Source organism: Lolium rigidum, chromosome 2, assembly GCF_022539505.1.
Source record: "Lolium rigidum isolate FL_2022 chromosome 2, APGP_CSIRO_Lrig_0.1, whole genome shotgun sequence".
Lineage (NCBI taxonomy): Eukaryota > Viridiplantae > Streptophyta > Magnoliopsida > Poales > Poaceae > Lolium > Lolium rigidum.
The window spans coordinates 224,558,133-224,573,178 of NC_061509.1; the positions used below are offsets into that span (position 1 = coordinate 224,558,133).

The 15,046-nt window shown below is 47.6% G+C and overlaps 1 protein-coding gene across 1 annotated transcript; it reads left to right on the plus strand.

Moving 5' to 3' along the window:
* Positions 1-11,577: 11,577 nt before the first annotated feature.
* Positions 11,578-14,693, plus strand: LOC124693047 (eukaryotic initiation factor 4A-like). Its single transcript, XM_047226493.1, has 5 exons — positions 11,578-11,832; positions 12,542-12,614; positions 12,706-12,812; positions 12,901-13,331; positions 13,809-14,693. Exons 2-5 carry the CDS (start codon positions 12,544-12,546, stop codon positions 14,442-14,444), a joined length of 1,245 nt encoding a protein of 414 aa, XP_047082449.1. The 5' UTR covers positions 11,578-11,832; positions 12,542-12,543; the 3' UTR covers positions 14,445-14,693.
* The last annotated feature ends 353 nt before the right edge of the window (positions 14,694-15,046 follow it).

Here is a 15,046-nt window from a genome sequence, read left to right on the forward strand (position 1 = left end):
CGTAGGAGTGTGTCAGATTGGACACGAGGTGCGTTGTACGTGTGTGAACTGGTGCCAGAAGTCGCCGTGTGTGCGCTACCGTGGCTACCATAGCCACCATAACGCCCTTGCCGGTTGACCAAACTCTTGTTTTAGGAACCTTGATATAGAGTTGAGCGCAGGTCCCAGGTCCCCACCCGCTCCGCACCCCCTCCCACGCTGGAGCGGCAAGCAGTGGAGGCAGGGACCCGTCGATTCGCTGCCGGAGACGGAGGAGACGAAGCAGATGGCAGCGACGGCTAGGGTCACTAGTAGAAAACATGCCTTTTTTCCAGCACCCCTGGGAGCTTTAGTCAAAATGAACCGGGGTTAATGGGGGGGGGGGGGGCATTGTTCCCGGTTCATCATAGAAACCCTTTAGTCCGGTTTGTTTGGACCCTTTAGTCCCGGTTCGTAATACCAACCGGGACTAAAGGGGTGGCCTCCGGGGCAAAAGCCTTTAGTCCCATTTCGTTTTCCCAACCGGGACTAAAGGTCTACTCTATAGTCTCGGTTCGTTTTTCCAATCGGGACTAAATGATTTTTAGGTTTTTTGGCTCCCCACGCACCTCCACCCCCCATCGCCTTTTTTAGCTCCGTAAAATATAAAAGAAAATGGTAAATTGCAAAAAAATAAAATCTTTTGAGATTCCTCTATGTTACCCAACCTACTATTAGGGAAAATTGACAAATTTGAATTTTGACTTTTTTTGCATAAAAACTTTAGAAAAAAGGTAAACTAGCATTAACTTTTGCATACGACGTTAGAAAAAAGCGTATAATATATCAAAATGATTGTGGAAAAAAGGGAAATACATTTGTACACCCAAGCATGGGTGTGGGTGTTGGCCCAGCCACACGATTCTTTGAGATTCGGGAAAGTTAGCAGGGGAGAGAAACCCTTTCGAGCAAAAAAAAATCAATTTTACACAGCGTGTGGGTCCCAGTAAAACAGTCAAAAGGTCCCCGACACGCGTTTGATAGGCAAGATTCGCGGGGCGATGTACCCGGTCTCTCACCTGCGGTTCTTCTCTCTCTGCACACTGTTCCTTCCTCTCTCTCTCTCCCGTCACCATCCCCTCCCTACTCCTTCTCCACCAACCAACCATCATCTCCTTCACACCTTCATCCCGTAGCTGCACCATGTCTCGGTCTTCTCTCCGCAGCTACACCGCATCTAGCCACCACTTCTGCGGCGGCTCGGTGGCGACCGCCTACAGCGCACGGCGGCTGCTCCGGCAGATGCTCGGCGGCGACGCTGCACGACGGCTGCTCTGGCGACAGCTCGGTGGCGACACCGACGGAGCAGGGCGGCGGATCTGGCGGCAGCTCGGTGGCAACGCCGATGGCCAGCGTTAGTTTCTCCTAATCAGATGAGCTGACTGCCTGACTCCATCTTGTTCGCATTGCAGGTCGATCTGGCATCCGGTGGCCAAACATACCAGGAATGCTCTCCCTCACTCGGCAGCACACATGGCAGACCTGAGCAGTGCAGGACTGCGGGTGGGGTGGCGCCTCGCACCAGATGCCGTCGGCTGCTCGGCTCAGCACCTCGACCTAGCCGTCGACATCGTTGTCAGAGCTTGGTAGGCAAGCCAGAGTGGACACATGCGGCCTCCAAGTCCATATCTTTGTCGCGGAGGTCACCAAGATTTCTCCTCCGCGCCGCCATGGAATTTTTTTACAGCAGGTGCAAGCGCAGGCGAGGCTGCTGCATAAGTCACGGCAGCTCGGCTGTGGCCGCGGCCTTAGCTCAGGGCAATTATTTCATAGTTCATCGAGGTTGTGAGATTTTGAAAATTTTCTGAGCTGGTGAATAGGGACAATTAATCAGGCATATAATAATGCTAGTTACACTTCGCCTCCAAGGCAAATCAGTAGGAGCATGGCACACTTTGACATCGCTCAGCAGCATGGGGACTATAGTGCTAGCCGTATAGGTTTAGTTCCTTACACCATCGTGCGCTCCCCTTGATTAGCTCCTTGCCAGTAGACGAGTTCATCTTCGTTTTCCTTCCGGTTCCACTGTTCCAGTGGTTCGTTTTCCTGGAGGGGGAGCTGACGGAGCCATGGTTTCAGTATATGCGAACAGAGAAATCCACTGCAAGTTCATCCGTATCTTGCAACTTTCCCCTCCCAGCCAAGTGTACGACCGTGTCGCAATTAGTTTCTTTGGTCCCATTTTCACGGAATACAAATGTGGAGCTAATTAACCCCTAGTACATCACACACGACAGACCATCATTAAACTTCGGTCTCAGCGGACGGAAATGTACTCTCACTGTCTCACATCATGCCATCATGAGGACAAAAAATGCAACCAATGCACTGCTAACTACTAGTACCTGTGTAGGCCACAACCAAACAACTAATTAATTGCCTCTAACTAATACGTATTTCCATACAGTTTTGTAGGCACGGGGAGCTCCCCCAACGCGGTGTTGTCCGATGCTGATGGCGCCTTCGCCGCCGAGCATCACAGGTGGAGTGGTGGCGCGCTCACACACGAGGTCCCTCGCTAGCTCTTGGTAAACGTCTCCCCTAGATTAGTCTCACCGCCGTTACCTGCAAGGAGCCCAGTATGCGCAGTCAGGACAACATCAAATGACGAGGCGAAACGAGATGGGGAAGACAAAAATCAGTGGCGCCGGCCATGAGAGACTGGACCTTGACGGTGAGGTGACAGGGACGGGAGGGAGAAACTACACGGTGCTGCCACCTGCCGGTACAGCAGAGCCAGATGCGACGTTGTAGGAGGGGGAGCAAAACGGAAAGGCAAGGAGAAGAAATCAAAGTCCGGCATCGACGTACTGCGGGCAGCGGGCAGGGCACCACCGGGGAGGATGGGAGGTGCAGTGCCTGAACCTCGGAGCACGGCAAGGGGAGCAGGTGCAGAACAGAGCACGCGCAAGAGGTGGGGTTGAACCGCCTCCCCCTCCTTTCCCGTGCGTTGTTGCGCCAATTCGCGACGGAGCACGCTGTCCCGTCCGAGTGCGCCATTGCTTCGTCGGCCGATCCGCTCGACGCGGACGTGCGCACCGGCCGCGACCTCTGGTCCAGATCGGGCCCATGACAGAACCGCGTCTCCGCCGTCTGCACGCCTCTGGAATGACGAGCCGGGAAAGGAAGCAGCCGGGGCCATCGCATCGTCCGCTCCTCCCTTGCCCAGCGCCGCCGCCTCGCATATTCCTCCATGGCGCCACTGCGCGTGCTACCCGCTCGACATCGCCGTTCCACGCAAAGAAGCTCCACCAAGGTGCGCCGGAGAAGATGTTGTGTGGATTACCTGCACCGCGGGGGCGGTGGGAATGGAGAGACCCCGGCTCTCTGTTTTGGTCGGGGCAGGCATAGCATCTCTGTATCTAGGGACTGTCTCGACGTGGATAAAGCCGTAGGCTACGCTGCGGGTCGCGCGGAGAAAAGCACAGAAGGATGTGACCAGTAAATTGTTAGATGGAAAAGAAAATGTTCCAGCCACCAGCAGTGGCACGAATCTCAAGAAAGCTATCAACGGTATCTAATACATCCATACCCATGCGTGGGTGTACAAAATCCACACTCGTGGAAAAAAGTTACATCCGAATGTTTTAGAAGTGTTTTCTCTCCAATATTCCAGTTTCTCTATCCATCTACAGAAAATGTATTTGACCCCGTACCCTTCTTGAACAAGTAGCATACAAAGCAAAAAAACAGAATCCTTCGTAATACTATATTCAAGCCACTCATGATTATTAAGCCATACAAAAGTTGAAGGAACGGTCTCTATTTCCAATCTTCCTTTTTGGAAAAGCATGTGCATAAGGTTTCAATGAACCATTAAGAATGTATGCTCTTCGAATTGCATCTTGATCATTAACAGGATAACTTTGAATGGGCTGCCTTTCACCTGGATCATGTGGAAGGCGATTGATGTCATAAACCGACGACGGTGGTGGAGTCGGTGGTGGTGGTGGCGGCGGCAGCGGTGGTGACGGAGGCATATGATTCACAACTTCTTCAACTATGCTATTTTGCTCTTGAGTGTGCTCTTCCGCCACTGTTTCAGCCTGAGAAGAAATTAAATCAGCGGCGGCCTTCTTTGCTGCGGCTCTCTCGAAAAGAGATGCAATGTCTACAGTTCTCTTCATAACTGAAATTTTTGAGGAATAACATGATGAGTACGGAAATTTGAGAACACACGGCATGCTTAACAAAACTGACACACAATGCTAGAATCAAAATTCACTAGCGGCTGTGAGTTGCAAATACTAATACAAACAGAGGCTGACATCAGTGCTATCAAAAGGCTAAACTATCCATCTAAACCATCGTATCAGTACCGGTTCTAAACATTAAACATGTAACCTGATTGGTGGATGGTGATGGCCGATTGATCGATGCCTAATTACCTGCTAGCTGGGCGTCAGACGGCGACGCAGCGTGGCCTTGATCACTTTGTCGATCGATCGAAAGACGGCGAGACGGCGAGACGGGACTTGGACTACGATCTGGCTCTGGTGCTTTTTCCGTTCGATCAGCGTCCTGTTTCATTTCCTGCCTTCCTTCCTTCCTTCCGTAGAAACCCTTTAGTCCGGTTCATTCGGACCCTTTAGTCCCGGTTCGTAATACCAACCGGGACTAAAGGGGTGCCTGCTGCAAACATTTTGTTTCCTGAGTGAATCTATGGGCTTGGCTGACTGGGCTGCATGGGTATGCCGTGGCCCACCTGGCATACCCTGTAGGTCCGCCACTGCTTGTCGCCACCTTTGTTTGATGCAATGCTGGTCTGGAACAACCTGCGTCGCTGAAGTAGCGCCCCTTCGTGTAGCTGCTGATTTTTGAATACCTCCCATTCACAACACACTGTACACAACTCCAATACTAGCACTAAGATAGTATAACTTATATCGACATGTTTTTTTTTTGTAGAACCGGTTCCTTCATGTTGGTTGGGTGCTACTATCTTAGTAAAGATCGACGAGGTAAGACATGTAACTTGTTATACACAAGACAATATGTAATGGCACTAGGCAGCTTTCCAGTGTGTTTTATAGAGGAGGGGGTACCCCGTACCCATGTTTAATGGAAGGTTGGAGAGTACAACTATTGATGAACCCAATTCTTGAAATACTTGTAGGTTGGACATTGAAAAAAGTCTCGTAAATGTGAATTCGGCAATATATTTCTTATTTTATTTGTTTCACGAACCTAAAAAAGTAGTAGTACGAAAATATTTCTCGAGCCATTTCTATACATATGATTTTCAAGCCTATACTTGTGAGTACATAGGATGGTGTTTACCACTGTCCGCAAACCCTCGTGCTATATGTTGAACCAGGCATCTAGCCAAAGTGTAGTACAAGCACATGTGAGATCATTTTCATGAATATACACAGTTCGTATATCTGCAAGAAATATCGGTAGAAAACTCGTGTTGTTTTGGGCTATAAAAATAACAAGTTTTATATACGCATATTTTTGTATTTCTTAAAATATAATGTATATTCACACGAAATTTCTGAAGTATAATTTTAATGTATGTAGTCTGAGGTACGTACGTATTTTTTTCAGATTTTTTGAGGAATAAAAAGTGGGATTTTCAAAAAAATTCAAAAAACGAGATGCTTCAGTTGACCGTGCCGATCGAGTTTTCTCCGGGGTTTCTTGGCGGCCAAAGTTCCTTGGTGTGCTGTAAAACGCGTAGGACTGTATCAGATTGGACGCGAGGCTGTAGGCGTGTGAACTGGCGCCAGATGTCTTCGTGCGTGTCTGCGCTACCGTGGCTCGCACGGCTGGCTGCAGCCAGCAATCGTGCCCAGCTCAAACTCGTAGTAAAAGAACTTGAAATCAAACAGTCTTCGTAAAAAATCTTTCGCTTCGCAGCTCCACAAAAAATCAAACAGTAAAATTACCAAAAGACGAACTCTTCTCATATTTTCCGGACTTGCAACATCGTGACGTACGGGTACAAATTAAACCCATTGTCTAGACTGACATGTTCGCGGATGGATACGCCCTCATTTCCCCCCTTCTCCTCTCTCAAGCGTGAACAGTAGTTGAGAGTCTCCTCCTTCTCTCCGGGCCGATCCTGACCCCTCTCCGGCGGCTCTGCCGGCCGGAGATGGCGACGGAAAGGCGCCGGCGTAGGTGTAGATAGTTGTAGTAGTCCCGTAGTGGCGTCTTGGAGTAGGTCACCAGCTCTCCCTCACCAGATCTGGTGCATCCTATTGTTGGGCGGTGCGGCGGCGTGGCTCTGGTGGCGAGGGCGACGACTGCGGCGCGACTTCGACGCAGGCATCTCGGCGAATAAGGTGGGTTGGAGCTCGTGCTTCTCGAGGTGCTGGCGCAGCATCGGGAAGCAGATCTGGGTGTCTCGTCGCTCGCGTCCATGGTGGCGAGGGGAAGGGCACAGAAGGCGACAAGGAGTTTGTGGCGGCTGGCATATCTCCTGTTGCTACTTCGAGCTTTCACACGGTGGCCAAAGACTGGTCATCGATCTTGTTTGGCCAAGATCCTGGAGTTCTTCAGCGGAGGACCGATGCCGGTGGCCATCGCTGCCTTGTCTCTGCATCTTATGGTCGAAAGGCGACCCTCCTCAGCCTCTCCTTCCCAGAGACCAAGCAGTCCGAGGGGAAGGCCTTCAGCTCCAGCCACGACGCCGGACCAAGTGGTTCGTCCCCGACGCCGGTGCCTCTTCTGTGGTGGAGCGATGCATCGACGACCTTCAGGCGCGGAGCTGAGAAGGAAGGACCTGATTGCTTTTCCTATAATCTTTCTAGGATCCTTTTTGTAATATTTCAGTCCTTATCCAGAATTCCCCTGTTCTGTGGAGGTTTTTCTGCAAATTGTACTCTCCGCCTCGGTAATACTAGCAGCTTCTAGGGTCTTTGGACCCTTTCCGTGTTCAAAAAAAAACTGACATGTTCGTCTATAATTTATGGGGTTCCTCTCTACCATTTATGGGTAACTATTTTGCATAACATACGATCCAATTGTATAGACACTACCAGTAGTTGCAATTGCATGTAATTTTCTGCAGTTAACGTTACTACTTTATTCAACTAGCAATTAGGCAAAAGTGTGATATATTTTTCTTTATGCCAGAAATCACATCTTTTTTAGAAAGGTGAAAAAAAACTAGAGATGGAAAAGCTGTGATGGAGCACGGAGCGCAGGTACACACTCCTATCTCCCATATCCATCTGCCTAGGGATGGACATGGTGAACGCGTGCTCATGTTGTTAGCATGGCGACACTCAATTGTTTACGCGGGGCAACCTTCAACTCTACCCTCTGGCTAGAGGCGTACATCACCTAACATCGACACCTTGTAGCATCTCACTAGACTAGCTTCCTTCACCGGGCGAGTGCATGGACTCGCCGGTCAGACTGTATAATCGAGTGTCGACGCCAGCAAATCCTGAAGTCCTTGCTGCCGCGTTTGTTTGATGCAATGCTAGAAGCCTAGAACAACATGCTCTGCTGAAGTAATGCCCCTTTGTGTAGCCGTTGATTTCTGAATGCCTCCCATTCTCACAACACACTACACAACTCCAACATTAGCACTGTCGTTTTATATTGACATCTCTTTTTTCTAGAATTCCAACTTCATTCATGTTGGTTTGGGTGCTACGTGCTATCCTAGTAAGATCGACGAGGTAAGACATGTAACATGTTATAAGCAAGACAATATGTAATGGCACTTTGGCATCTTTCCTGTGTGTTCTATAGAGGAGGCATACCCATGTTTACTGGAAGGTTGGTGACCACAACTATGGAGTAGTTGTATGTTGAACATTGAAGAGAGTCTCGTAAATGTTAAGTCGACAATATACTTCTTATTATATTTGTTCCGCCAACCTAAGAAAGTAGTGGTATGAAAACAGTTCTCGAGTCATTTCTGTACATATGATTGTCAAGGCTATACTTGGGAGTACATAGGATGGTGTTTGCCACTGTCCGCAAACCCCCGTCCCCCCGCGCTATATGTTGAACCGGGCATCTAGCCACGGTCTACTACAAGCACCTACGATATTTATCTCGCGAATATTTATACATGGTTCGTATATCTGCCAGAAATTTCGGTAGAAAACTCGTGTTGTTTTGGGATATAGACGTTGCGGGCGGCAACAGCCGGCTACAACTTTTATCGGTTGCGTACTCGACGGCCAGATAATGTGGTTGTTGGTCAGCATGACCCACTGGGAACTAGCGATGGCAACCAAAGCACAGACGGCGACGCTGCCTGCGGGTGGCGGCGGAGGTGGACGGCATGGTTTGGCAATGAGGAGTTCGTTCTGTATATATGCCATTCGTCCCACTGGCGGGAGGGTCCGAGGTAGCCAAATGGAGGGCAAGGAGGACACGCTTATTGTCCGGCTCAACGCATCGGCGACCCAAATTTGGTGAACGGATGGTTCGGTCCGTGCGAATCGGTCCATTTGGGTCGCGTCGCTGGAGCGTGTGCACAACCTATCCACCAGCCTGCACGGATAGTTTCAGTTGGCCTAGGACCTAAAAGGCAATACTCAGGGCCGGTCCTGAGCTTTCAAGGGCCTAGGGAGAAACTAGAATTTAGGGCCCTTAGAGAATCTCCAACATACGCGCAAAAAAGGCACGCGCTAAAAAAATATTTGCGACCCCTATTTTGGCCTTTTTGTGCGCCGCTTAGTGAATTTCTTCACCAAGACGCCCAGAAATATCACCTAAGTTGATATCGCTAAGGCATGTCTGCGTGGAGGGCAAGGACTTGGAGCACCGCGCTTTGGAGGTGGGGAGGGGGGCGGGGCGGGGGTTCGTGTGCGTGTGCCCTCTTTTTATCCCGTGCTAGAGCCGACACGGTAAATTTAGTGCGCGCTTTGCTACTTCTTTCCACCCGCTGCAAACATTTTCCCGCGTGCTCTACTTTCGCGCATGTACTGACCGCGGGCACTAAATTAGAGGTTTTTTCCGCGTGGGCACTTTTTTCCGCGCTTGTTGGAGATGCTTTTAGTATATACATTTTAAGTATGCATGTAAAAAATGCTACAAATAAAGACTTAAAATGTACCGATATCAGTATTTGTATAACAAGAAAAGAAAATTGTAACTGAAATTAGGGCAATAGAACCGTAGACTATCTACGGCCTGTACTGGCAGCTCCGACTCTGATGACGAGCTTCGAAGAGGATAAGCGCAAGATCTGTGTCGAAGATCATCGCCACAAGGCTATGTTACGGTCAACTACAAGCACCTGGGAAGTTTATTTCACATATAATACATGGTTTGTATATCCGCCAGAAATTTTGGTAGAAAACTCGTGATGTTTTGGGCTACAGAAAAAAGAATTATGTACTCATATTTTTATCAGAAATTCGTTTTTGCTGTATTTCCCAAAGTATAATGTATATTCAAACGAAATTTCTAACGTACTATGTTAATGTAAGTATTTTTTTCCAGATGTTTTGGGGTCTAAAAAGTGGGAGTTTCAAAAAAAATTCGAAATGGGGTTGTGCTCAAGAGCACGGATGCAAGGAGAATAGAGGAAGATGTTGTTTTAGTTGACCGTACCGATCGAGTCTTCTCCGGGGTTTCTTAGCGGCCAAGTTCGTTGGTGTGAGGTACAAGACATTGGACCGTATCACATTGGACACAAGGTGAGCTGTACGCGTGTGAATCGGTGCCAGATGCCACCGTGCGTGCGCTACCGTGGCTACCATATGACCAAACTCTAGTTTTAAGGACCTTGATACAAAGCCGAGCGCAGGTCCGAGGTCCCCACAACCTCCCACCGCAGAATGAGAGTCGCCACCAGGCTCCGAGGTCCCGGAGCAGCGGATGGGACTCTCAAACCATGGTCTTCTTGAGAGAAAGGAGGGGGGGGGGGGGAGGAATGAGAGTCGCCACCGGGTTTCAAGTCAAATCCACGCACGTACATGCACATCTTCTCTTTCTTAGTAACGTAAAGAAAACTAGATGAAGAAGTTGAGATTATTGAGCCCAGGTGCACACACCCTATCTCCCATGTGGCCATGTGGATGCCCCGTGCTCAGGTTGTTAACAGTGGTGTCTTCTTTAATCTAGCGGCACATACACTTGTGTGAATTATGGTTGTGACACAGTCCCTCATCTATAGTACTACCCTCAAGCTGCACGTCCACATCACGTAATGTGGACACCTTGTAGCACCTCACTGGATTATCTTCCTTCACTGAGCGAGTGCAGGCACTCGCCGGTCAGACTGACTAATCGGGTGCCGAATCCAGCACTTCTGAAGTCCTCGCCGCCGCCTTTGTTTAACACAATGCAATAACCGGATACATCTTTACTCTATTGGTAATCAATGTAGCTGCTGATTTCTGAATGTCTCCCATTCACAATGCACTACACAAGCCTAACACTAAAACTAAGACAAAGTAGTAATTTTATATCAATTTTTTTTCTTCTAGAATTTCAACTTTTTTCGTGTTGGTCTTGGTGCTACTATACATCACAGTAAGATCGATGAAGTAAGACATATAACATGTTATAAGCAAGACTACATGTAATGGCACTAGAGGCCATGGATGTTCCTCCCGTGAGTTTTATAGAGGAGGGGTACCCATGTTTAATGGAAGGTTGGTGGGCACAACTATTGATGAACCTAGTTCTTGAAATACTACGTACTTGTATGTTGGACAATGAAGAATCTCGTAAATGTCAATTCAACAATATATATTTTTATTATATTTGTTCCGCAAACCTACAAAAGTAGCAGTATGAAGATAGAATTATCCTGAGTCGTATCTATACATGTAGCCACTGTCTACTACAAGCACCTGCGATATTTATTGCCCGAATATGTATACATGGTCCCCAGAAAAATCAGTAGCAAATTCGTGATGTTTTGGGATATAAAAAAACAAATTTCTGATGGTATATATGAGTTATGTACGCTCATTTTTGTCAGAAATTTGTGTTCTCTGTATTTCCTAAAATATAATGTATTTTTAAATGAAATTTCCTACATACAATCTTGATGTATATAAACTTAGGTACGTATTTTTTTCAGATTTTTTGGGCACTGAAAAGTGTGGGAGTTCCTATTTTTTTTCCAAAAATTGGCTGTGCTCAAGAGCACTGATGCAAGTAGAATAGAGGAAGATGCTGTTTCAGTTGACCGTGCCATCGCCTTCTCCGGGTTTTCTTGGCTGCCAAGTTCCTTGCTGTGCTGGACAACGCGTAGGACTGTATCAGATTAGACAGTAGGTGTGTGAACTGGCTCCAGATGCCGGGGACGCTACCGTGGCTCGCACGGTTGGCTGCAGCCAGGAATCGTGCCCAGCTCAAACTCCTAGCAAAGAACTTGAAAACAAGTCCAGCTTTTGCTTAGCAGCTCCACAAAAAATCAAATAATCTTCGTAAAAAATACCAAAATACGAACTCTCCTCATATTTTCCGGACTTGCAACGTCGTGACTGGTACAAACTCTCCTTTTTTCCTTCGACAAAAGAGCAAAAAAGGAAAGTTTTTCGCCGGGCAGGACAAGGACACTGGCGGGTCGACCGACGCCTATAAAAGGCCACCGGGAGCCGACTTTCAGGCCCAACCAAAGCCAAAAAGCCCACGAAAGAAAACCCTACTCGTCTCGTGTGCGAGACGAGAGAGAGCCGAGAAGGAGTCGAGCCGCCCGCCGCTTCCGTCGGGGACCAATATAAGCCGCCTTTCTCTCTCCCCACCTCCACCAAACCCTTGTTCTTCGTCTATCGCCTCCACCCCACCCAAAGTCACTCGATCGAATCCGGGACGGCGATCTCGGTTTCGCTCGCATCGACAGCAACCAAGCCTCCGGATCCGCTTTCCAACCCAACGCTTCAGGTAACCAACCAGCTCCTCCGCAGAGAAGATCTATTGTGCGTACTCGATCGATCTGAGTTTGCGTTGGTTAGTTTCGTTCTCGATCGATCTGGGGTGGTTTAGTCTCGTTCCAGTACTGGATCTGGCCGGGTCCGGCAGGAAAAAAGATGTTTTTTTTATATGAGGACCGGGTTGGATAAGAAATTTTGCGTCTTTTTAGCTGTCCTGCGAGAGAGTGGTTCGATCTCGAGATTCGTCGATTTGTAGCTTCCGTTTCGAGATTTTGTAGCTAAAAGAGTTGATTTTTTTGGTTACTGCGGGAACCGGTGAGCTAGATTTGCGTGGTGGTTGGATTAGGGAGTTTGCAAAGCTTGTATTTTTACCTGGATTAGATGCAGGCTAGGCTTTCGATGTTTTGATGATGCTTTCGTTTACACTGAAAGTGTTCCTGGCTGGTTATAGATCTAATAGTGTTTACTCGTGCTGTGAAGCGGCGGGCTGTGCACGTCCTACTCCGACAGATTGGGTAGTAGGTACACTGCTACTGTGGTTAGCTGTTGCAGATATGAAGCGTACCTTATTTTTGTGTATCTGATAATGGATGGAATCTCGAAAGTACCTTTTTTTGTCCGACTTGGTTGCTATATTAGCTTGCATCTTGATGATGCCTTAGTTTGTTGCTCACCACATGTCCTGCTTGTTAACAAGCTTCTTTCTTTGTTCAATACAGTCATGGCAGGAATGGCACCAGAGGGTTCCCAGTTTGACGCTAAGCACTATGACACCAAGATGACAGAGCTGCTGTAAGTCATCATCCTCTACCAATTTATTTTCCTTGCAATAGCCATCCCCTGCTATATGAAGCTCATGCCTTTTGCTTGTGGCGACATGCAGGAGCCAAGGCGACACTGAGGAGTTTTTCACTTCCTACGATGAAGTGCACGAGAGCTTTGATGACATGGGCCTCCAAGAGAACCTTCTCAGAGGCATCTATGCCTATGGTATATACCTAATTCCTGTTGCTTATACCCTATTCTATAACAGGTAAATGTTTGGTCGTCTTATGAGTACAAATACTTCTTTTTGCAGGTTTTGAGAAGCCATCTGCCATTCAGCAGAGAGGAATCGTCCCCTTCTGCAAGGGACTTGATGTGATCCAGCAAGCTCAGTCTGGAACAGGAAAGACTGCCACCTTCTGCTCTGGAATCCTGCAGCAGCTTGACTATGGCCTGGTCGACTGCCAGGCTCTGGTCCTTGCTCCCACCCGTGAGCTGGCCCAGCAGATCGAGAAGGTCATGCGTGCTCTTGGTGACTACCTAGGTGTCAAGGTGCACGCCTGTGTTGGTGGAACATCTGTTCGTGAAGACCAGAGGATTCTTGCCAGTGGTGTGCACGTTGTTGTTGGCACACCTGGTCGTGTCTTCGACATGCTGCGCAGGCAGTCTCTCCGCCCGGATCACATCAAGATGTTTGTGCTGGATGAAGCTGATGAGATGCTTTCACGTGGTTTCAAGGATCAGGTTTGCTTCTTACTCGTACTCATCTGCATTAGTGTTCTCCTTGTGTCTATGCATGCATAAAGGTAGATTTTTTTAATTAACTGAAGTTTCAAACTAATATACTTCTATACCGTTCAAGCTATTCATAGAAACACGATCCTAATGTATAAACTTTTGTATATTATGTTTTTGGTTGCACATGTTCCTTTTTACATGATACTATGTTCATGGCAACCTACTACCTCAATCTTAAATATAATATGTTTGGTAGCCTACAAAAACGTCTCTACCATAATGTCTTGTATTTTTGTAAGAGGTTAGACTATTTATGTGCAATACAATTGTTGCAATTTGCAGACTGTTTGAAGTTAATACTATCTGTATCAGTTAGAGTGTTGTTGACATGCATCTTTGTTGATGATCTATTAATGTTCCTACACTTATCCCTAGCTGTTCATATTGTTTTTGCATAACTTTAACTTGTATCTTCTTCTGCAGATCTATGATATCTTCCAGCTTCTTCCAGGAAAGATTCAGGTTGGTGTGTTCTCTGCTACCATGCCTCCTGAGGCCCTTGAGATCACCCGCAAGTTCATGAACAAGCCTGTGAGGATTCTTGTCAAGAGAGATGAGCTTACCCTTGAGGGTATCAAGCAGTTCTATGTCAATGTTGAGAAGGAAGAGTGGAAGCTGGATACTCTCTGTGACCTGTACGAGACCTTGGCCATTACCCAGAGTGTCATCTTTGTGAACACCCGCCGCAAGGTGGACTGGCTCACTGACAAGATGAGGGGAAGGGACCACACAGTGTCTGCTACACACGGAGACATGGACCAGAACACTAGGGACATCATCATGAGGGAGTTCAGGTCTGGGTCTTCCCGTGTGCTCATCACCACCGACCTGCTGGCTCGTGGTATCGATGTCCAGCAAGTCTCCCTCGTCATCAACTATGACCTGCCGACTCAGCCTGAGAACTACCTCCATCGCATTGGTCGTAGTGGTCGGTTCGGGAGGAAGGGAGTTGCCATCAACTTCGTCACACGCGAGGATGAGAGGATGCTGTTCGACATCCAGAAGTTCTACAACGTGGTCATTGAGGAGCTCCCTGCCAATGTTGCTGACCTTCTCTAGATATATAATCTTAGGAATTGCAGTAAGGTGCTGGATAAGAGTTTATTTTTGTTTAATATCTCCAACTCTAATTCTGGTAGAGTGGTAAGGTCTGGTCTATTTGAATTGTGGTTAAGGACGGTCTGAGTTCTTATTTTTCCTATGCAATGTTCGGAAATTTTTGTAGTGCGTAGGCTGTGCTGTTTCCTGGGCTAGCTGGGTTAGAGTGACACTACTTGAGTAATGAGTACTTTTACCTTTCGGTGTGAAGCTATGTGTTCTTGCCAATCTAATCTTGCATTGCTTAGCTCGTATTTTATATTTTGTGCTGTGACCTATTTTATATTTCCTTACTGATATGTGTACTTCTACCAACTTGGGCGTCTGCTTGTTCTTCTTTTAGCGGCGTCATCTTGTAATTGCAAGTTTGTCCTAAAGTTTGTCCTATGTTCGAAATACTTCTCTCCAAGCAGAATCTCTTTTGACGTGAAACCATGTTCTTCCCAGTTCTTGCATTCCAGAGCCTTACTTTAATCATGTGGTGCGAACTATATGGAGCTCAACCTTCGTTTGGTTATGTTCTTCAAACTGTTTCTTGTTATGTTACTAACAACCATATCTGA

What these genes read in the sequence shown, in the direction of transcription:
- LOC124693047 (XM_047226493.1), top strand. Translation starts at nt 12,544, where the DNA reads ATGGCAGGAATGGCACCAGAGGGTTCCCAGTTTGACGCTAAGCACTAT. An exon ending in ACCAAGATGACAGAGCTGCT is followed by an intron (nt 12,615 to 12,705) that starts GTAAGTCATCAT and finishes GGCGACATGCAG; the next exon opens with GAGCCAAGGCGACACTGAGG. An exon ending in CACGTGGTTTCAAGGATCAG is followed by an intron (nt 13,332 to 13,808) that starts GTTTGCTTCTTA and finishes CTTCTTCTGCAG; the next exon opens with ATCTATGATATCTTCCAGCT.